Genomic DNA, 22,587 nt, shown 5'->3' with positions numbered 1-22,587 from the left:
CATGAGCGGAGAAGTATTTTGCGTTGGCTCTTTCCTGAACTTCAGTTTTTGGTGCTCCCATATCAACTGCTGAACTGGATGGTTAACTTTCTGCTGAGAAACATTTAACCTTTGTTATAACAAAATAAACAATCCATAGAATCACACGGCTAAAAATCGATAGTTCTCTTGCAGCTGCTGTGTTGCAATAATCAGATACACTTACACAAGATACAGAATTGTTGGGACACTAACACCCATACCATACATGTCAATCTGAATTAAAAGCTTGAAATAACACAAGATAAAGATTACACAAGATAATAAGTGAAAAACAAGTTAAGGTTTAGCAGCCGAAAGAAGTGAAACTTACTTACAGAACTTTGTGTTCCAAACCAGAAGTCATCATGCCAATGGCAATGATCTTGTTTTTGACTGATTCAACATGATGTTTTGTGTCAGAGAACAACAAACATGACATGGTTCTGTTACACGTTGGTAGCTTAAATACAAATACAAAATATTTGAGATTATGCAAGGGAAGGCCATGTGGCAAGACCAACCTGGTCTCACCAGAATGCGTGACTCCACCACGACTCCTTAACACCGCAGTGCGTGGTGGAGTCACGAACTTTGCTACATTTACGTGTCTGCACCACGCAAACAACCCCAATGTAAAGTGAATGAGGCTCCTTTGTCCTTAACCCTAGCCCTGAACAGCTCTACGCCAATTATGGGATGTCATCATATGCCGTAGCCATGGCGACAGATCCCTCGCCATGAAACACTGTGTTGTCCTAACTCACTGGAAAAACGTCCAAACGGCACCAGACATCAGATGATGGCTAATGGTCCGGCCCTCAACAGCTCTACGCCAATTATGGGATGTCATCTTATGCCGTTTCCATGGCAACGCATCCCTCGCCAAAAAACACAATGTTGTCTTAAGCAGGGGCGTCGCCTGGACCTGAAAACATTCGGGGCTTAGCCCACAGTGGCGGCGGCACTACAGTGGAATATTCTACTGCAACACTCCCCACACGCACACACACACAGTACACCCGCGACTGTTACAATGAAGGCTCGATAATCAGCTCACGGCATATAGGCAGGGGTAAAGTGGTATTTTTTATGAGTGGGGGGCTCACCTCCTCTAGGGGGGTCCGGGGGGATGCTCCCCCGGGAAGATTTGTTTTTTAAATATTGAAGTTAAATGCATCAATCTGGTGCACTTTGAGAGCAAAATGAAGAGATCTATGGATACCTCTCTCAACACCCATATGAAGCAGAACTGTAAACAGATGTACTTTTTCTTTATGGATATTTTACTAATCACTCCCCTTTTAAACTCTATTCTTGTTTTACTGCCATATAGTATTTCATAACTGTTTTTCCTTTATTCTCTTATTTTTTTTATAACTATAATGATCATATGAAGGTGTGCCGCGGAAATAATCTTTTGAATAATTTGGGACCAAACCGTTTGAGACCCACTGAGATAACTTAGACTAAAGTTATGTATCTAAACACTCAGAGAGTCCTTTAGCTCACCTGAGTCTCTCAATCTGAGAGGAGAGGACTCTCCTCCAGCTTCTTGTGGAAACAGCTCCTTATGTCCATTAGTGCAGCTAGCAAACCAGATGCTAACAACACGGTCCATGCTGGCACCGGTCCCTCCCTCCCCCTCTCTCTCTCTCTCTCTCTCTCTCTCTCTCTCTCTCTCTCTCTCTCTCTCTCTCTCTCTCTCTCTCTCACTAATGGCGCGTTTCCACTACAGCGCGGAGCACGGTTTAATGGCGCATTTCCACTACACGGTCGGCCTCGGCCACACTCGGTACGGCTCGGTACGGCTTGGCCGCGTTGGGCCTTAACAGGGCCGACTCACTTCATGCTGCGCTTCCATTACAGTTTAGGAACTGGGGTAGTTACTATAGTAACGCAGTGTAGGCGGAGCCGTGACGTCATCTTCAATGAAAACTCCAGAAACACAACACAGCCGTTAGCTGTTAGCACTCAGAGCTCACAGCTCCTTATATATGTTCAGAAACTCGACAAAAGTTAAACAAGTACACACCACAGACTGCCTGTGTCATGGTGAATACAGTCGCTGCTTTATTTATGTCTGTATAGGCCGTTGTTGTGAGTGTGGACGGTCAGAGCATATACTGCGTTAGCTTAGCCAATCTCCATCTAGAAAAACACGCATTTTAAAAGGTTTTTCGCCTGCCGTCTGTCTGCAGACTTGACAAAGCATTAATTCATGGTTTTTACTAACCGGTATCAGTATGTTGTTACTTCGGCATCATTTTGAAACGTGTATTACAATTAAATCACGGTCAAATATGTCCATCTTGTTGTAGTTCTAGCCCTCTTGCCAGCGCTCCTCTCTCTAGTTTAGCATACTCAGCCCGACTCAGCCCTGTTTGTTGGCCCCGATAGAACCACAATTTTGTCGGGCCAGAAAAGAGGTGAAAAAGTGGCCCCGCGCCGTGCCGCGCCGGAACTAGGCCTAGTGGAAGCACAACCAAAAAAGGGGACGGCACGACACGGCACGCTTAAAGCGAGCTCCGCGCTGCAGTGGAACTGCGCCATTAGAGGGCTGTGACGTCAGCGGCCCGTCTTTGGTTGCGTTTCCACTTGGCCTAGTACCGGCCGGCGGGTCCTAATTCACAGTTTTTCTGGACTCATAAAATCGCGGGTCTAGGGCCAGAGACAACGAGGCTGAGTCGGGCTGAGTATGCTAAACTAGAGAGAGCATCACTGGCAAGGGGGCTACAACTACAACAAGATGGACATATTTGACCGTGATTTAATTGTAATACACGTTTCAAAATGATGCCGAAGTAACAACATACTGATACGGTACTGGCAACGCATCACTCGCCATAAAACACGATGTTGTCTTAATTCAATGGAAAATGTTGCAAACGGCACCAGACTTCAGATGACAGTTAATGGTCCGGCCCTCAACAGCTCTACGTGAAATCTGAGATCTCACCGTATGCCGTTTCCATGGCAACGCATCACTCGCCATAAAACACGATGTTGTCTTAATTCAATGGAAAAGGTTGCAAACGGCACCAGACTTCAGATGACAGTTAATGGTCCGGCCCTCAACAGCTCTACGTGAAATCTGAGATCTCACCGTATGCCGTTTCCATGGCAACGCATCACTCGCCATAAAACACGATGTTGTCTTAATTCAATGGAAAAGGTTCCAAACTGCACCAGACTTCAGATGACAGTTAATGGTCCGGCCCTCAACAGCTCTACGCCAATTATGGGATGTCACCATATGCCGTTGCCATGGCAACGCATCCCTCACCAAAAAACACAATGTTGTCTTAACTCAATGGAAAAGGTTCCAAACTGCACCAGACTTCAGATGACAGTTAATGGTCCGGCCCTCAACAGCTCTACGCCAATTATGGGATGTCACCATATGCCGTTGCCATGGCAACGCATCCCTCACCAAAAAACACAATGTTGTCTTAACTCAATGGAAAAGGTTCCAAACTGCACCAGACTTCAGATGACAGTTAATGGTCCGGCCCTCAACAGCTCGAGACACCTACACACACACCTCGATGTGCGGACAACAGCCTGCAGAGCGTCGAAGACCCGCTCAACGCTGCTTGCAGCTTTAATTATTATTGAGATCGTACATGGCAGATTAAAAACGAATTGCAAATGTTATTGTAGCATTTTAAGCAACTATTAGGCAAATCAATTAATAACCTAGTCTATCCGTTTGAGACACAACAGTATAACTTTCAACCCAAATCATTTTGTCAACAAACGGTGGTTTAGTAAACTTTTTTTTAATATATAAAATAGGTATTAATGAGATAATCTATTGATTATGTTTGTCTAACTGCTACACATGTATTTTATACATAAATGTAGATATTTGTGAACATCTAAATATAGTTGTTAAAGGTTTTAAGATATACATAATCACATCATGGGGTCATTAAGGAACAAATTAGGAGGGCCAGTCAGGCCACTAATGAGCTCAATCATTCACATGTATTATTATTACTTTATAAATTAAAAGTACTAGGGGTCTATTACAAAACCTTTGAAGGAATCGCATCAATTAAAATAAATGTATGGCAAGTATGATCAAATTAACATAATGTCAAGATATAGCCAATAGACAATCAACATGCTTTGAATATAAAGGAAGAAGAACAATAAACAGATGAACATTTAGGTTTTATGTGTAAATTGTGAACAAACCATCTTAATACATCTGGCAGTCTAAGACAGCAAACTAAGCTTCTTTAACTGCTGCTAGAACACAGTTTTACCATGGGGTATTTCTAACAAGACCAAAAAGATATACAAGGCTTCCAAAACAGAAGAAACCAACTCAATACAGTATTTTAATTTCCTTCAAAACGACAAAAGCACTAATAAAAACCAAATAACAATAACATAAAGGAAAAGTAATTGAAGTGGTTGCCTGTTGTAAATACCTTGGTATCTGGCTTGATGATTGTCTCTTCTCTTGTGTTCGGTCATACCCCCCTTCCCATACTATTATCGGTCAAAATTGGCCGGTGTGTTTTGCACAGTGATATTTCTGGAACCCCTTATCCCATTTTGATGGTTGACATCTCATTTGAACAGTCAAAGCCAGAATGACAGCAGGGGTGAATTTCATTTTATAATTTTGCAATAAGTCAAAGATATGTTTACTATATATTATAAAAATGCTTGTCATGTAGGCATACTGGAGATGGGAAGGCTTTAGTCAGTGTTGTAGCTGAGATTCTTACCGTTCCAATGATGTATTAATAATAACTTGGATTTATATAGCACCTTTCATGAGACCCAAGGTCGCTTTAAAAAGAACAGGAGTAGAAACAAACATAACAAAAGGCAGTCAGACGAACAGTTAGACAGACAAAACAAATAGATTTGGGGCCAAAGACCTTGGCAGACTTGAGGGCCCTTTTGAAGGCGTCAAGCGTGGGGATGTTGCAGATCTCCGCAGGGAGAGCGTTCCAGAGAGTGGGGGCTGCCATACTGAAGGCTCTGTCCCCGAAGGATCGCAGGTTGGTGCAGGGGGCCAGAGTCTGAAGACCGCAGGTTCCGGGGTAGGGCATGTGGAAATTGTATTGATTTGATACAAGCAAGCCAGTGTTTCATTGTGTACTTTCAACTACAGTATATGGTCCGGCAAGTTCAGCATTCACTGCATTCACTGTGATGAATATACAATAAGACACTGATACCGTTTTCCTCAATGAACATTTATTGAACAGAACATCATGTGGAAAATCAGAGGGGCACTATTCAAGCTGGTCTGCTTAAAAAAAAAAAAATAACCTTTTAAATTGATCCCAACAGTAAAATCAACATGATTTTAAATAAAAATGTAAGCAGCCAGGATTGACCTGCAGGAGGTTAAAGCCTATTTAAATTGGTAGAGCACATTTTGTGTCTAGATATCTTATTGAAAAAAAAAAAAGTTTAACTCCATCTGATTCAGCCAGCTCTACCCTTTTGGTTGACATGTTATGCACAAAACAACCTCTAGATGTCACTGTGGTTCGAACAGAAAGCCCTTCAGCTAGTTTAAATCTTTATATATAGAGTGGCGAAGTCACGCCCACCTACTTCCGGGTAATGGGACCTTATTTCGGAAAAATTATGCATTGAAGTCAATGGGGAGAGAAAACTTATCTTTCGATCCCGTTTGAATTGTGCCATGAATTACACATATGATGTTTGTCAATCTTAAAAAATAATTTCCATGTCAAAAAAGTCACAGTTTGTCGTAAAACTGTTGAAATATAAGACTATGAAAAATACGTAACTCGAAAGACTACAAATCCCAGAGTCGCGTAAGTGATGTCACAATTGTTTTCCTCCACCATTCAGATACCTAAGATCAGCGCAATATAGATATAATCTATCTATATGGCGCTGGCTAAGATAAGATAACTTTAACAAGATGCCTGTGTGCTTAGTACCAGGTTGTTATTATACCAGCAATGGGTCTTGCTCGTTCTTTTGCTTCCCGTCTGATGAAAGGACCAGGAGTGGCTTGATCAAGTTAGCTACCTAGCTAGTAGCTAGCACGTTAGTTAGCATTACAGCCTTGTCATTTTTATTAGCCTTAACATGAAGTAACATTAAGTAACCCAAAATGTTAAACAGTAAGAGTAGTAGTCATATTTCGTGAACCCTTTGAATAGTACTGTCACCGGTGTGATCATTCTATAATACACCATTTAAGCCCGGGGGAGAAATGCTAACGCTAACGTTAGCATCGGCGATCTTCTCTACTTCATGCTATCTGCACAAATGGTTGACATTAAACATTAAAACGACCAGGCAGTTCAGAGAGAATCAAAGGAAGGCAGGCAGGCAGCTTTGCATGACATTCTTCAGGACGTGTTTCATTGTGGTGATAGTGAGGATAGTCAATCGTTTTGTTGACAAGACAGTAGTGACGGCCATCTTGGTGACGTGTGGTGTTGACCAGAGATGTAGTTCATTGAGCGTTTCACACAAACAAATGTGTTACTTCACAGTTTTACGACACATTTTTTTTTTTTTTGACTTGCAAAATTATCTTTTAAATTGACAAACATCATATGTGTAATTCGTGGCACAATTCAAACGGGATCGAAAGATAATCTTTCTCTCTCCATTGACTTCAATACATAATTTTTCCGAAATAAGGTCCCATGGAGGTCCACCGGAAGGGGAGGGACTTCGTCACTCTATACAGTCTATGGTTTAAATGTCAGGCCTACAGCATGGCCACAAACCCCATCTAAAAACAGAGGCCTGATTGCATCCACCTGGGTTACTTGGCTCTACCCAATAACTATATATAATTTAACTTTAAACCACACTTAAAATAATAATATAATTATACATATGTGCATGTCAGTATAGCAGCTAATACATGTTTTTTTTTTTTAAAACATTCAAATGTGAAAGACACCTTCAATGAATATTTAAAACTTACACAAAATCAGATTCTTGTAAAAATGCGAGTACATGCATTGTTCCATCTATCAAGCTAAAATATATACATATATCTTAGCTCTTAGCTTGACATGCTAACTGAACGAGCATGTTCAGTTAGCATATATGCTAACTGAACGTCGAGCATGTCAAGCTAAGAGCTAAGATATATATATATATATATATATATATATATATATATATATATATATATATGTATTCCATTCCTTTACATTTAATATTTAAAATACAAATTAGCAAAATAAACACAATTACACTGCGCTAAACAGCCACATCGACAAACAAACGAGAACCTAAATAGTATGTAATTATATCTAAAACCACAATACGTTAATTACCTGTACTCGGTGCGCCATATTGTTTGTCTGTTCTCTGTAAACCTCATGTCTGCTTAAATATCCTTGCGTCAGCGTCAGTGTCGTCAATTCGCTTTTAATCTGCCATGTACGGTAATGTCTCTCAGCCACCGTAGTGTCGTGTCAGGTGGGCGTGTCGTGTAGGGGGCGTGTCGTGTAGTGTCGTGTACTGGCCGCGGCCGCAGCTAGACCCTTCTCTGTAGGCGAGCCTCCAGAGCAAGTCGGACAAAATGACTAACCATCATGCAACGCACTAGCAAGACGTTGATCGCAATTGCGCAGGTCTGCGCAGGTCTCGCTTGTCTCAAACAAGCCTACTCACACAGCCTCCTCCCTCTTCTCTCTATGAGGAGCAGCAGGTTCAGCTTTCAGAACAAAGTAACAAAAAACAAAAATGGCATTCATTTTTTTAAATATGTCGTGTAGTAATAGATTTATTTATTTTTCTTCTCAAGAGAGTAGCCTACCAGAATGTGTATTTTATGTTAGTATTTCAAAAAATCTCCTGGGAGAGAATCCCCCCAGACCCCCCTGCAGGGCTTGGGTTTTCAGCATGTCAACTCTTTCACTTGTGGGGAAATTGCAGGATTGGCTCCAGGTCGCCCTTTTTATTTGCCTTGCCTTGCCTTACAAGACAAATGTGCCTTTTTATTTCATACAGTTCAATTTGGATTGAGACAGGGAAATAATCTAAACCTCACGCGTGGCGTTTCACTGTCAAGGGGGGGCGATATAGCGTGTATGTAATTACATTGCAAATACTGACTTGCCCCCACCACTGTATGGGTTAGCCCTACCATAGATTACCCAACAAAAATGTATTTTTCGCTCCGTTCTCTTTTTTGAATAGAGGGTGAATAACATTCAACTGGGGGTGCAATGCATGCCTATGCACCCCCGAAGATCCCGACGCGAATAGTGAAGGGTAAACACCAGGTTTACTAATCTACCCGCACAATTTTTCTCTGGTGTCGCAATGTCTCGCTATGTTAGTACATTCTTAAAAAACAAAACACCATTTAATTTCGGGTTAGAATGTGTTGTAAATGCGTTACTGAGCATTGTAACGGGTAATATATTACCCAAATCTCATTAGTAATGCGTTACATTACTTCGTTACAGAAAAAAGTCATATATTACTGTAACTCTGTTACTTTTGTAACGCGTTACACCCAACACTGGCTCCTTTGGAGCGTGGCCAGCAGTGTGCTGTAGGAAGAAAAGAGTGTCTACTCAGCAGAAACTCAGCTCAATGCTGCCGTGATTAAATGCCATTACTGTTATGTTCCAAACAAACCACATCAAGGATTATTTCTGAAACAGTATGGAGCTCAAATGCTCTTTCTCTTGCGGGTTTACCACAAGGACAGTACCTTTTATATCCGGCTTCTTCACACATATTCTCTCCAGTACAGCGTTAGCTCTGAGTGTTAGCGATGCTTGCTAATGTAAACACAGACCATATTACTTCCAAAAAACGTTGCGCATTGTTTCTGGTGGGGGACGATAGGGCCATGGGCGGAACGTTGCCAGTAGTTCAATGTAAAGCCAGCCCACATTTTAGTAATGTCGTCATGATCGAAGCAAATCTGGATCAGCTCCGTTTGTACCCCCGTTTTTAGAGATGTGGGTAAGGAGGAAAAGAGAGAGGGTTGTATTTTCTGACACTTTGTGAGTCTCCTTACAAACAGGGGACACATTTGTTTATAAAAGTAATCAAAAAGTTAATTTTGACTAACAGGTGACCTTTAATGAAAATACCATGTGTGTACTTGAATTTGAGTAACAACATTTTTATTGAAATATTGGGTACTTACAAAGTCAAACGGAAGCTTGCCGAGCACCCACAAGACGGCCATTCCCTCAGCTGATGTACCGATGTCAGGCAGTGTTTTCAGCATCGTGGCCTCGCTTGTTGTCCCCTTTGTGGTTGGTGGGGGAAGTTGCAGAGAGATGGGAGTGTTGGGCATCCAGCCACCATAGTCAAACTGTGATAAAATCAATAATTGATTCATACTCTTTGAAGCCAGGCCATGTCATTATTTTTATAACAGTCCACTACTTTGGCACACTAATGTTCAACAATTGCATGTATTGTCATAAATGTGGATACAAACACAATTTTTGAGAGATGAATGGACCCAAGATGATTCATACTAATGACATTGGAGATCATCTGACTTTTTCTTAAACACCACCATAAGGTTTAACGTTCTTAGTTTCAAGATAAATGCCTCAATAACTTTCTGCTACATTGCCAATACATTTTTCTTTCGACGTTCAAGTTGAGCTAAATGTGATAGCGCAAACATCAGATTATCGTTTTTATTTCTCCAGTAGTTTAGTTGCAGGCTATATAACTGAACAACTAAGGACTTCCTAAACCTCAGCTATACTTTGCAATAAACCTAAGGTTTCATGTTTGCATGTGGTAAACAAACATTGTGATGTGTGTAAATATCATCCTTGTCGCACCCACACCAAGGTGGCGATTTTTTGGCATGCTAGCGATTTCTATAATAGCAACTTTTAATGAACATCCGAAGTATTAAAAGGCCTCACCTGTCCACCGTTCACACTTGAGTGCCGTGCTGAGCAAGTGAAGAGCACCATGGTGACAAACTTCACCAACTCAGCCACAGAGCTTAAGCCCTTTGGAATTCCTGAATATGAAAGGCAATAAAAAGCGTTACTGAAAGAAGTCAAAATGGGTACATGTTACTTTCCTAAACAATGGAAATGTAACCCTGAATGTTTCTGCAAAACCTACCTGTGCTTTCTTGGGAAAGGAATCCATGTTCAAAAATTTCAGAAATCCACTTCTGTAGTTCTGAGTCTTGCTTGACCTGCTCATTACTCTTGTAGTAGAAGCTGAGCACTCCCTCCACAAACCTGTAATACAAGTAGAATCTTAAGTCTTTATAAACTACAACACTTATCTTAATAATGGTTACAACACTTTACAATGCAACCCATTCTGAGGCATTTAGTTCTTGCTCTTTCTACAAGTTTACATCAATACTTTGAAATAATTCTGGTTCATGTCACAAAGCAAATGAAAAGGGCAAAACAGTTTCATCTTGGAGATGCTCCCTGCTGTGGAAACATAGGAAATAAGCATGAAATAAATGGACACATAAGAGAGAATATGCAAGAAACTTTGTTAACAAGAGGTTTGGGGGTTTGTTGAGGTTAGATTATTATTTTGCTTATTAAAATGTAAACAATTGTTTCTGCTAACTCTTTGACTTTTTTTCAATGTGTGAAAGAAGCTTGTTTATTGTGCTTCTTGCCACATAGACCTTCCAAACATTATTTGGTAAAGATTTGCCTAAACTTGGCTTAATAATTGAACTAAACCAGGAACCTCACATTGTATCTAGATGTAGATGTATGTTTTGTTTTAGTAAAGTACAATCACTTGGCAAATTTGGCAAAACATGTTAAAAATAGTTAGATTGTTTAAAAAAGTTATACTGTTTTGTATTATCACATTGCCAGTGCCAGAAGTACCTCTGAATGATATCCCAAAGCTTCAGTCCGTCATCCCTGTAGTGGTAGTTCGGCACATCCTCCATCCCACGCTCAACAATGTCGTCCTGCATGCAGAGAGACTTGTAGGTGATTGAGGACGTGGATCTCTTCAGGATTGTGAACAGAGCCTCACCGCCAGAAGCTACATGCTATAGAGAACAGTCAAATATGTGATGAATAAAGTTAGAGACAAACACTATACATGACATGAAAACAGAGTAGGTAATGGTTTTCTGATAATATCGGTCCATTCGTACCTTATCAAAAAACCCATCTTTTGATATTAGAAGATTTCGAGCCAGTAAGTTGATCTCCAGAGTGTAGCGAGTGTGAGGTAGGAGGAGCTGAGGTAAAGAGGGAACTCTGTAAGCAACATTATTACATTCAAACCATGTGAGACATGTTGATGCTTCTGTACATTTATCAGTGTTAAACAAAACTAGAAGAAGATACAAAAATCAGCAGATTAAAAAAGTATATTTATATATATTTAAAAAAAAACTAAAGTAATTTCAGTATTCTCAGTTACCTTGTAGAGTGGATGCACCATGGGCACGTTGCGCAGCAGTGACACAGCAAAAACCTCAGCCAGCAGATGAGTGCGCAGCAGGTGAACATTTAGTTGATGCTCGCTGAAATCTGCACTTCTCACAAACATCTTGGCTGTTAACCAGTCGTACTCAGAGTCAGTAGGAAGGAAGATGGGGTTGTCATCTGATGGAGTCTGCTTCAGCTGTACGGGGAGAAATAGGGGTAAAGTTATTTCAATCGATTTGATCCAGTACCAGTCTTGGTCAATAATGCTTAATAATTTGCCTATTTACTATACTGTATAGGTTGTATACACACAGTCAACTTCAGAACAGTCAGCCTTGCACCAATAGTTGAATTTGTAATTTATCATGTTTTCGACAAAGAAAATGGGACGCAGGCAAAAAATAATTGCAAAAAAGTCCTTTAAAGGTGGGGTAGGTAAGTTTGAGAAACCAGCTCGAGATACACTTTTTGTTATATTCCATGGAATGCTCTTAACATCCCGATAGCAGTGAATATCTTAAGTGCTTTGACAAAAAATCCATAAAACAATTTCATCTGTGGAAGCCTGTAAAAATCACGACCAATCATTTTAGCCGGCCCGGCTAAAATAACTGGATGGCCTACCTGCCTGTCAGCCTTCCATCTGTGCACAAACTTATCTCGTGCCCTCATTGGTCATGTGCACGTTCGTGTGTGTTGGAGGAGGGGCTCTGTAAGGAAGTGGCAGATTTTTTCCTGCTGTGTATTTTCAAATTCTAACGCACTCGAGCGGGTTTCTCCAAAATTACCTACCCCACCTTTAAGTAAAACAAATTGTGTGATTCACAATTTTCCTCTATGTTTGCACACAACGGTGTAATTTTACTTAAATGTCACCTATTATGCTATATTTGAACAATATATATGATATGGCAATATCTATACAAAACATGTCTATGAAGTGTTGTGCTCAAAATACCAAACAGATCATCCATTGTAGCCATGCCTCATACCCCTCTATTTCAGCCATGTTACATAAGTGCTGATTCTGTGTCCGGCCCTTTAAATGTAAACAAGCTGCTGCTGGCCACGCCCCCTTGGAGCTGCTGGTCACGCCCCTTTGGAGCATCCGCATGTAAGCAGTGAGCTCTGTGAAGAGAAGGCTGTCTACCAGCAGAAACTCAGCTATGCTGCCGTGATTAAACTCTACGTTCCAAACCACATCAAGCATGATTTCTGAAACACTATGGAGCTAAAACACTTTCTGTCTCTCAGGTTTACCACAAGGACAGTCCCTTTTATATCCGGCTTATTTACACATTCTCTCTCCAGTAGAGCGTTAGCTCTGAGTGTTAGCGATGCTTGCTAACGTAATGACAGACCATATTACTTCCAAAACACGTTGCGCATTGTTTCTGATACAGCACATAGCTTGATATGTTCTTTATTTAGTGTTTCCCGCAAGGGTGTAACTTTGGTTTGAGAAGTGGCGGAGACACAAAATAGCGGGTCTGGGTGTCCCCCTCAATGAAAAATGTTCTCGATTTGATTCCATTTCCTGCATTTCTACAAATATATTGAGGACTATGGTGTTATAAAATCCTAAAAAGATGTGTAGTGTATATGAGTGTGCAAACCTATCTACCTATCCATGTGAACCAGTTGTATTTGTGGACCTCACATGCTCCTCCGGGACGATTTTTTTGAATGCATAAATCTGGTGCACTTTGAGAGCAAAATTAAGAGATTTATTTATTCAGCTCTCAACACTTATACGAAACAGAACTGTAAACATTTCAATGATAACAAAAAATCATTAGAATATGATCACATCCAATAATAAATAATTTAAACTTGTTTATTTTATAAAATCCTATGTCTTATCATTATCTTATATTATGTTACCTAGTTAGCATTCTTTCTCTTTATTTATGCATATTTTACTAATCACTCCCCTTTTAAACTTTTTTTTATTTTTTTTTACTGTCCTATAGTACACATTGGAATGATTTCTACCTTATTTTAAATATATAATTGGGTGCCTTGAAAATATTTGTTTACATAGATGACCAAACCGTTTGAGACCCACTGAGATAACTTAGACGACATTTAACTATAAAGTCCTTTACCTCACTGAGCTGAGGTTATTAGTGCCTCGCCGGATTTTGAAAAGTGATGGGTGACATGTCACCCCTGTCCTCAGTGGAAATTACGCCCATGGTTTACCGCTAGACCTGTGGCATGTATGTAATATATATATAAGAACTTTACTTTAAGTCCCTCCCGTAGACCCTGAATACACAGACACACAGCTGCAGGGGGGGGGGGGGGCAAATCTGCATTAGCTCCGTTGTACCCCCATTTTTAGAGATGTGGGTAATAAGGAAAAGAGTGAGTTCCTGACACTTTGTGAGTCTCCCTAAACACCGGGGACACATATTTATATATAAAAGACACAAAAAAGTGCATTTAGCATCATAGGTGACCTTTAATGAAAATACTATGTATAGTATACTTGGATTTGAGTAACGTAATTTTGTATGAAATGTTGGGCACTTACAAAGTCAAACGGAGCATTGCCGAGTAGCCACAAGGTGACACATATTTATGTATAAAAGACATAAAAAGTGCATTTTGCCTAATAGGTGACCGTTAAGCTATTTGCTTACTTCTTTGTACATATGACATCTACTGTATTGAATGTTAGTCAGTCCTTATATCTTAGATGTTAGCTTTATTTGAGCGTGTATCTTACCTGAATAGCAATCGGCATCAGCTTATCATCAGGTGTTTTCTGGAGCAGGACAAGGGGAGCCATTAGGTACTGCTGCTTCCCATGGACAATGTTTGCTTTCACTCCATCCAAATGTTTGTAGTCTAACAGGAAGATGTCGCCATTCTGTTTTGAGTGAAGATGAGATATGATTTGACATACAGGCCATTCTACCGAATTGATGTAAAGTCAGCTTGGAACAGTTTTGAAATTTTGTATGTTTTTTTCCCAAAACTTTGTCCATATATATTTTGTACCATATCTAAATTACACATATCTAGTAAAAGAACCGTACATTTTATATCATATTTTCAGACTGTATTGGAATGTTCTTCCTCTACCAAAAATGTTCACTACCGAAACATAGTACATACACTGTAGTAAAAAAGCATATTAACCTGTTAAGATTGTTTTACCTTCCCTTCTCTAAAAATATTTTAACAAATATTTCTTGAGGGTTTTCTCAATTAAAGGTGGGGTATGTAATTTATTTCAGAAACACTTTTTGTTATATTCCATGGAATGCTCTTAACATCCCGATAGCAATGAATATATTAAATGCTTTGACAATAAATACATTAAAAAAATTCATCTGTGGAAGCTGTGGCGCTGTAAAAAGCACGACCAATCATCTGAGCCGGCCCGGCTAAAATAACTGGATGGCCTACCTGCCTGTCAGCCTTCCATCTGTGCACAAACTTATCTCGTGCCCTCATTGGTGTTACGTCCCCACTAGGGGATGAGGAAATGCAACACACACCAGTTGGAATTGGTAATAATTATAAAGGAGTTTATTATATAGCAGGGTAACAAAATGGAAGGCAAGCAACTTGAAACAAACAAAAGGGCCACAAGGGCGTGGGTTTAACTGAGCACCCAAACAAAAGGAGGACTCTAAAAAGGGAGCCTACTTAAATACAAAGAAATAGACACTAATAAACAAAATAGTAACAAAACAACCCTCACTATTGAAGTGGTACAGACTACGAAAAGGAAACTGTAGGAAAACACAGCTAAGCTAAATGACCACAGTCAACGTAAATGCTAAACTACTCTAGACACATCTAATCATATCCACACTACTAAATACGGACCACACGAGTTAACCACTGTTAACAGATGTGTACACAATCAAAGAGCACGTAGCGAGAGGCGTCTGTTCACACAACAGAGCCTCCCGACTGATCATTGTCGACCGGCTTTGTAGTCGTCTCCGGAAGGTGTGTGCTGGATGTGCGCTGGGATTGGAGTTGACGGCCCGACGCGCTCCAATCCCAGTCTTCGGGGGCGGACCAGGAGATGGGTAGCCAATGACAGCAGGGCAACCGCACAGCTCATTTAGAACACATTCAAAACAGAATTAACAGGACCGGGGAGGCGGCAGCCGTAACAATTGGTCATGTGCACGTTCGTGTGTGTTGGAGGAGGGGCTCTGTAAGGAAGTCTGAAGGAAGAGGCAGATTTTTTCCGGTTGTGTATTTTCAAATTCTAGCGCACTCGAGCTGGTTTCTCCAAAATTACATACCCCACCTTTAAATCAATGCAATTTAATTTTTAATCAAATTTCAAAGTTCAATTTATACAATTCATAAAAATCACAATGCCATTTTTCTTTGTAAAATGCATAATACTGATCATATTGATTCCAGAGTTGATGATTGTTGAAATTGAACATACATTAAACCAATCAGTATCATATCATTTTAGTTGATAAGTCAATATACTTTATTTTTTACAAAACATCTAGTGTTTCGGTAGTGACCACAGTATTTTGTTCTCAAGGTTGTATCATATTCCCTCAACCTTATTGCTTAATCTTAACTCATAACATGCCTTATGTTGAAGTGTGAATGTTTGAAGCTACTGACCCAGAATCAGCACTTTAGTAACAGGCTGAAATAGAGGGGGATGAGGCTAGAATGGGTGATCTGTTTGGTATTTTGAGCAAAACACTTCATAGACATGTTTTTTATATATCTGAGACCTATAATATATGCCTAAAAATAGTATACCTTTAAAGTAACACACTGATTTTCAGACTTTAAAACAAATTTATTTCAAAACTATGGGATTTACCTGCATACCATTCCATTTTGTCACTACCAAAACGATCATGTCAATTACCGAAACCTAACCATATGTGACTGTTTCGGTAGTGACGATTCTAGCTAAAATTGAGCATAACTAAAGAATGCTAGCAAGTATATGGCTAGCATACACGTCTTTGAAGACGTTTACACACATATTCTGTGGGTGAATATTACATATTCTGTGGGTGTTTGCACCTGCTATATCTGAATACTTTCTATGGATTTCAATGACTACTTTTTTTACGATGTTGTATTTTATTGTTGCCTCTGTGTTTAGTGTCCTGTCTGTCTGTAACTTTGTGTGGTAGTGTTACCACTGACAGGTCTCTCTTGGAAATGAGACCTTGTGTCTCAATGAGATTTTACACCTGTATAAATAAAGGCTAAATAAAAAAACACATAAAAACCTAATACTTTGCATAAAACCCGGAAAAGGTTTACTTAATTGAAGATAATATGTGTTCGGTAGGGACAATTCTTAAGGTTATTCACCGATTTTCAGATTTTGGAACAGATTTATATCAAAAGTATGGGATATAGCTACTTGCCATTCAGCCATGAGGGACTGGGATGCAGTGTCACTGCCTTGTCAAAAATGCAGGGGTGTGGCTAAAAACCAGGCTCAGCCATTGGACTAAAACCCCCTGTGTTTCGGTAGTGACATGAAAACTGGGGACATGATTTTTTTAGTATAGTTTTTTAATTAAAAAATTAAACCCATAATAAATCTAAATATTCCAACTTCTGTTTGAATGTAATCATAAAGATCTTCTAAATACACCATTCAACAAAATAAAATAAAATGTTTTAAGTGTTATTTACAGAACATGAAATGTAGATGTCAGGGTTGGGGACAGCTACTTCCCAATAGAAAGTACCCTATAAATGATGTTTTGTATATATTAAGCTTATCACTATATAATTGAATGCCTTATGTTTAAATAGACCATAACATATTCTTAGTAAATATCTATGTCTGAATACTTAATTGTTTTGCTAAATAGTTTTTCTTGTTGTGGGACCGCACTTTGCATCAATTCGGTAGAATGCCCCTGTGAAACACAGTGAAGAACTTCCAACACTACCAAATTCAAAACAAACATGGATCTAAACTTAATTCTGGTAAAGATAATCACCTTCATTTCATCTGCCAAACTACTCTGACCATCAGGTCTGAGTAGCATCTCATCAGTGACAGGAAGGTTTTCAGGCAGAGCTGTACAACGTTGGATCAAAATGGGGTTGACACCATTTAGGTACTGGTAGCCAAAAAAGGCATCCTCCTTCCAATGTTCCTGTACATATTCTGAAAAAAACAAATACATTTGAATTTTATTGTGTTTCCGACTTTGGGCTATAAACTGGGATATTGTGTGTTCAACTGTATATAAAGTTAGGGTTAGGGTTAAACAACAATTAAACATGTTTTTTTGTTGTTTTAACCTTTTAAACCCTGAGCCTGTTTTTCAGGTCTCAGGCTTGAAAATGACATTCCCAGAACAAATGACCATATCTTCCCTTCTAAAAGGGTTAAATTAATAATCTTTTTTCTCAAAGTAATGATAAACCTGTGAGTTGGATGTTTTACATAGTATAAAACTGTAAATTATAGTGTCCGTCCAAAAATTCATTTTACTTATAGTGAAAACTACCCTTGGATGATGGTGAGGTAGACTAAAAGCTTTAGGAATCCAAAGTACAACATATAATAAGTACCCTGTATCAAGATTGATGCAAAACAAGTGACATTTGACCTTTTTAGAGAGGTTTAGCCAAAAACACTCCACCTCTGAGGTGATTTGGATGGAAATGTTTTTTTTTCCATATCTCTGGCCCCCTTTGTCGATTTTGATGGTTGACACCTCTTTCTGACCGTTAGAGCCAATAGAATCAAAGGGGGAGTCCCCCACACACACTCATTGTAAAACAAAAAGGTGGGGGCTTTGCGCATGTAATTTTGCATTAGAGTGAAACTATCTCTAGCTCTGACATCTGGAAACGGAAAAGCCGTCTCAATGCTCATGGATTATCAGAAATCATTTCAAAGGGACACAGACACATTGGATTAACCTATGGATTAACTTCAGCAGCGTTTTTATCGTTTTAATGCCATTGAAGACCACTTTGGAGAGACTACAGAGCCAAGGTAAGCATGTTAGCATTTTTAGCTACCTAGCGCCACCTGTTTTGATGTCTGTTTTTGTTTATAACTTCGCGATTTCGTATAATTCAGTAATAATGAGGGTACCCTTCGATTCTGTGTCACCTCACGATGTGAATCGATGTGTTGGATGTGGTGAAAAGATAAATAATAAGGTTTTGTGAGTGATTTGCGGTGCAGTAATCTGTTAGCATTTTTCGCTCGTTGCTAATTCAGAGGCTCAGTGTTAGCATTGTGGGTTTTCTTTTGAAAAATAAATAAAAATGATCAGTTAGATGAGTTTCTTCCCGTTACATGGATATAAAACATCATAGTTTATCAAAATGAACATGCCCTCAGACACTGTTTCCTGCAAGATGTTGCGGCAGTGCCCCGCTACCGGGGTCTCTCGGGCTTAACAGCTTAAAGTGAGTTATCAGTCTTACTGAATAAATAGTTTTCTTATAAACACTTTTTTAGATACATTTTTAGTAGTTTTAGAATCTAAAGTATTATATATATATATATATATATAAAGGTATATAATTGTACTTGATATCTTAGTGTCCTTGTTGCTGAACACACGATTGATATCTTTAATATCAGTCCAGTTGTCCTTGGAGTGAGCGATTCCCTTTAATGTCAACTCAGCCAGCCTAGAAAAAAGCAACAAGTAACTTTATTATAATGCCCTAAAATGATTTGAGGCAGGTACATATTTTGTAGATTGTTTGATATCTAACAGGACTTGAGGAACTCACCCAGCAGCTGCTGTGAGTCCAAAGTCTATGTTCTTTTTCAAGGAGAAGCGGACCTCAGAAGGCAGAGAAAGAACATTTTTTGCCTTCATGATGCCGGGTATTCCCTCTGCATACACATCCCAGCTAGGAGTAATAGAGAAGAGAGGTGAGGAGCTGTGGACATTCTAGATACTAGTGTATCTGCATTTTTAGTTTGGAGTATACAAACACATGACAAGTATTCAATATAGCAACATATTTAGGTTACTGTATTGCATTGCATAAAGCTTGGCAAGAATCATAATTGTAATATGTTTGGATGGATTTAAGTTTAGGGATGCCTGAAGTTAAAATGTGTATAAGCTCTGAGCGCTTACCGATAGTCTTTCTTTCGCTGTTTCAGCTCCTGCTCCCGACTGTCCCTGCCATCAGGATGGCTGTCGTCACAGGCTCTCAGAGCTTAAAGAAAGACAGGTTAAAAAATGTGATATTCACAGTATGTTGGCATGAATTTACCCTGACTTCCTTTTAGTCCAGCTTGCAGAACTTGTATTCTGTGGTCTGACTTTTTTTTACAGGATGTCAGAAAAGCTCATTTCCAAATACCTGTTCCTTCTCTGAAGCGATGCACCTTTCTGTCTGTGATCCAGCGGTAGATGGGAAAGATGTAAGTTTCTCCATCAGGAGACTCCACTTTAACCTTGGCAGGGAACCAATCGTCTTCAAGGCACACAAAACAAGCCGTTTTATCGAGCTTTATCAGAATCAGCTTTCCAATAGAGACAGGACAGGACACCTGGAGTGAAGACAGAAATTATTTGAAAGCAATTATACATTACATAATTTACATTACATTTAGGTAAATTACTCTTTTAAACTATTAATTTAATCTGTGAGTTACAATAGTTGTATTCAATCATGTTGTTACAAACACAAAATTGCAAGAGTCAAGCAAGTAAGTCAACCTAATCAAAGTACAAGATAATACTGTTTTGTGCTAGCTAAGTTCACGCAAGCTTAACCTAATTGATATGTTATATCCATATATAATTTAAAAACTATAAGCAAAGTTGAGTAAGAGTGTTATATTTTTAGAGAGATATTTCTGACTTACTTGTGTACTGGTGAAAGAAATTGGCATTTTGAGTTTAGTGCGATCACTTTTCCCATATGTGCCCACCAGCTTAATGAAGACGTCATTTGTAGTTCGGGCATCGATAGGTAAACCATTGAATACAGTCACTTTATACAAAGTCACCATTTTTCCTCTGGAAAAGAAGAAGAATCCTGTTGATGAGAGAATTATAATAATAATTCCCAGCAATGGTTGGGTTATGACAAAGGTACGTTTTAACCGTTTGTTTTTTAGTTCTAATTTAAACTAAAACAAAAACAGAAACGGGTCGTTTTTTTGTTTTTCAATTTTGCCCCAAAACGGAAAAACGGAAATTCAGCTCGTTTTTTCGTTTTTCTTTACTGTTAAAACAAGTATACCACTCAATGTTTCGTTTCCATAGGTGGGTGGGTCTGAAGTGCCTCCTTGCTTCTGATTGGCTAGTTTGTGCTGTACTCTTCAAAATAAAGGTTTATACTCTTTGCCTAGACCAGGGGTCTCAAACTCAAGTCCCGGGGGCCAAATCCGGCCCGCGACTTCATTTTATGTGGCCCAGCAAGAGCTTGCAAAGAATATAATACGTTTATTATACGGTTACAACTTACATGCCACTTTACCAGTGGCGAACCGTCAGGGCCTTCAAGGTATTCAGAGAATACCCTGGAACACTCAGATAAAACTAACAAAAAATCGATTTAATTATATAAATAAAATGTAATAAAATGTATAGAAAATGAATAAATGAGAATCGTATCTGTGTTGTTGATCTGTAATATTACAGTGTTACGTTGATTTGTTTTTCCTTCTCGGTCCATGCACTACGCATTTCAGTGGTTTTGTGTTAGAAAAGAAAGCAACCAGATCTTGTTCTGGGTCTCTGGGTAGAATATCCTTCAACCAAGGTATTCTATATCCTTGATAGAATGCCCTGGCCGTTGCACTGAATGAGAGCGTACATTTGGACTGACAGTTTGATCAACAATCATATATTGATTTGTAGCTAATGGGCGTATTCTTTCAGAGTTTCCCTCGGTTCCAGGGTACTCTAGAAGGCCCGGTAGTTAACTGGCTCGAGACAGAGGATCTAGATCAGGGATGGGCAACTTTGATGGTGGTGGGGGCCACATCATTGATGTACTGGCCACCAGGGGGCCGCAGATTCACGTGGAACACACACACACACACACACACACATTCCATGTATTGTATGTAATTATTAACAAATATACTAAGTCTGACATCTTCATTGACATTTTACAATCTTTCAGGGAACATCCTCTAATAAGCTCACTAAACAAATATCAGTTCACAGACATTTTATTTAATTTTTACAAGTGGCATGTTTGTATTGAACAGGTTATTTAACAGTGGAATAAAACTATTTTAAACTATTGGAAAGCACGGAAAATGTGCTTGTCATGAACACTAACCCAGACATTAGTTGTCTAACTTGAACCTAAGACACTTGTAGCCTGTCTCTGCATTCCCCTTATTCCACAATAAGGGGAATTTCAACACAGACACCTGTCAACCCGCACTCTGCTGTTCCTCAGCGCCGCTCCCCTTCCCTCCCGCTGAAATTATGAATGAAAAGCGTATAGTAATCTAATCATAGATAACACGGCAGGGTTCGTGACAGTTTGTTTTCATCTGATTTCAAATAAACAAAGTCTTGGTTTTTAGAATACTAAACTTGTTTCTGTGAGGATCTGCAGTACTTCCTCCTTCTTTTCCCCTTCTATGTTTGTCTGTCTTACTGGCTGGGCGTGGCTGACCTACATTCTGATTCCCGCCAACTCACCTCCACTGCTGTTGTTCATCTCACTGATTGCCACTACTCACCTGCACCTGCTTAAAACCCTGGTTCCCATCCTCAGACTTCGCCAGTTCTTCGTTTATTCTTCAGTGGTAAACTATCGTCCAGGCCTACTAGCATTTATCCTAGTAACCTTTTTTGATGCTCCTAGTGAGAGGATATTCCTTCCTAACCCTGCTTCTTTCCTGTTCCAGATCCACACACCTGCCGCTCTGCTTGCCACGTCCAGCCTCCGACTCCTCGTCTGAGTCTCCTCCGTGCTTCCACGCACACCAGCTCATCCTGACTACAAGGTTCTTTATTGTCAATCTGACATAGCTACAGAGTAATTATGTAGTTGAAAATCTTATGTCACAGGCTTCTCCAACAATGCAACATAATAACATAATAACAATAAGAGCAAGAGCAATACAAAAAGAATAATAGTTATAAAATAAAATAAAGTGATGATGTGGAATAGTGCAGTACGAGTCTATATACAAGTTATTGGAATGATATATATATATTAGGTATTAGAT

The 22,587-nt window shown here is 39.4% G+C and overlaps 1 protein-coding gene across 1 annotated transcript in view; it reads right to left on the bottom strand.

Annotated features, from left to right (window-relative positions):
- LOC117470222 (arachidonate 15-lipoxygenase B-like) overlaps positions 1–20,453 on the bottom strand; it is a 30,212-nt gene extending 9,759 nt beyond the window's left edge. Inside the window, exons 1-13 of the mRNA XM_034114916.1 lie at positions 20,254–20,453; positions 19,746–19,935; positions 19,517–19,598; positions 19,161–19,283; positions 18,952–19,055; positions 17,396–17,565; positions 14,152–14,295; positions 11,410–11,613; positions 11,138–11,224; positions 10,860–11,029; positions 10,117–10,238; positions 9,909–10,009; positions 9,164–9,334 (exon numbers count right to left, since the gene is read on the bottom strand). Coding sequence (XP_033970807.1) covers positions 9,164–9,334; positions 9,909–10,009; positions 10,117–10,238; positions 10,860–11,029; positions 11,138–11,224; positions 11,410–11,613; positions 14,152–14,295; positions 17,396–17,565; positions 18,952–19,055; positions 19,161–19,283; positions 19,517–19,598; positions 19,746–19,935; positions 20,254–20,400 — 1,815 coding nt within the window. The 5' untranslated portion in view covers positions 20,401–20,453. The remainder of the gene's footprint in view (positions 1–9,163; positions 9,335–9,908; positions 10,010–10,116; positions 10,239–10,859; positions 11,030–11,137; positions 11,225–11,409; positions 11,614–14,151; positions 14,296–17,395; positions 17,566–18,951; positions 19,056–19,160; positions 19,284–19,516; positions 19,599–19,745; positions 19,936–20,253) is intronic.
- Between the last annotated feature and the right edge of the window lie 2,134 nt (positions 20,454–22,587).

This window comes from Trematomus bernacchii, unplaced genomic scaffold, assembly GCF_902827165.1.
Source record: "Trematomus bernacchii unplaced genomic scaffold, fTreBer1.1, whole genome shotgun sequence".
Lineage (NCBI taxonomy): Eukaryota > Metazoa > Chordata > Actinopteri > Perciformes > Nototheniidae > Trematomus > Trematomus bernacchii.
Note: the sequence above shows the minus strand (reverse complement) of the source record. Positions and strands in the feature narration are given on the sequence as shown.